Consider the following 1,284-nt stretch of genomic DNA (forward strand, 5'->3'; position numbering starts at 1 on the left):
ATCCAGAATCAATGGAGATATTGGCCAAAAATCGACACTAGGGTCAAATTAATTGTAGATTTCCTATTGATACCATAATTAAAATACAACATGCCTTTTATTATTTCATACGTATAAATTGTAAATATATCACCTATAAGCGAGATGTACTTATTTCTGTAGGGATTCAATCCGAGAAGTAATTCACTTTGTCAGCCGCTTCACATTTCTCTACTGACCTGAGCAGACGACACCTGTGTTGGTCCAGTCTCAGCTGAGCGTCGTCGACATCAGTGACGTTTGCCGGGCTCCACAGTCTCTCAGCTACAGCAGACGCCCTGGGCCTGGCGGACGGAACTAGTTTTAGTTTAAGTAGAGGTTTTACGGCGCTCGCAACTGCATAAGGTGATATTATGAGCGCCAGCAGAAGATTAGAGCCGTTACAAGAGAGTAACATACATAAAAAGAAGGTGGTGAGATACTGACCATAGATGCTTAGTTTGATTTAGTTTCAGTAGAGGTTTTACGGCGCTCGCAACTGCATAAGGTCATAATGTGAGCGCCAGCAGAAGATTAGAGGAAATACCAGAGAGTAATAAACATAAAAAAGAAGAAGGAGAAATAAGGACGATATATGTTTCATATGAACGAAGAAGCAGACCACATCAGAGCACCCGCCAACCACCCACGTGGAAAATTAAAATTTAGGTTGTTGTTGTTGGGTTTTTTTTGGGGGGGGGGGTTGTAAATGAAGACTCCAGTGAGAAAAATATACCAAGATAAGTCACGTTTTAATTATAATTTTTCCTTGTTCCATTCTTTAAAATTGTTTTTCTTTCAAGCAATTTCAAGGACAACCCTGTTATGCCCTGAGGTGTGTTTGTAATTTGTTGTTTGTTTGTTTGGGCTCGGTTGTTTGATTTTTTTGGTGTTTTTTAAATTATTTTTTGGGGGGGTGGGGAGGGGGTAGGGTTAATTTTGTTTGACTGTTGTTTATTCTGGGTCGGCAGGGGACTATTGATAACTGTACATAGAAGCCTCCTCAGTTGTACTGTCTCAAAATGAAACTCCCAGGAAGACGAGTTAGTACAGAGAATTATAGTTGTCACTTCTATCCTGGCCTGAGATTTGATGGAGTATATGTGGCACTCCACTTGCACGGGATTTATCTCTCTGTTTGTGTGTGTGTGTGTGTGTGTGTGTGTGTGTGTGTGTATGCGTGCGCGCGCGCGCACGTGTTGTGTTTGTGTGTGTGTGTGTATTTGTACACGTATTGTTTATGTGTATGTGTGTGTGTGTGTGTGT

General features: G+C 41.2%; 1 protein-coding gene across 1 annotated transcript in view; it reads right to left on the reverse strand.

Annotated features, from left to right (window-relative positions):
- The window catches only part of LOC101846147 (beta-hexosaminidase subunit beta), a gene marked incomplete at its 5' end in the record, with an annotated part of 11,790 nt that overhangs the window by 3,539 nt on the left and 6,967 nt on the right, over nucleotides 1–1,284 (reverse strand). The window contains 1 exon segment of the mRNA XM_013084295.1: nucleotides 219–323. Coding sequence (XP_012939749.1) covers nucleotides 219–323 — 105 coding nt within the window.

This window comes from Aplysia californica, unplaced genomic scaffold (assembly GCF_000002075.1).
Source record: "Aplysia californica isolate F4 #8 unplaced genomic scaffold, AplCal3.0 scaffold00283, whole genome shotgun sequence".
NCBI classification, from domain to species: domain Eukaryota; kingdom Metazoa; phylum Mollusca; class Gastropoda; order Aplysiida; family Aplysiidae; genus Aplysia; species Aplysia californica.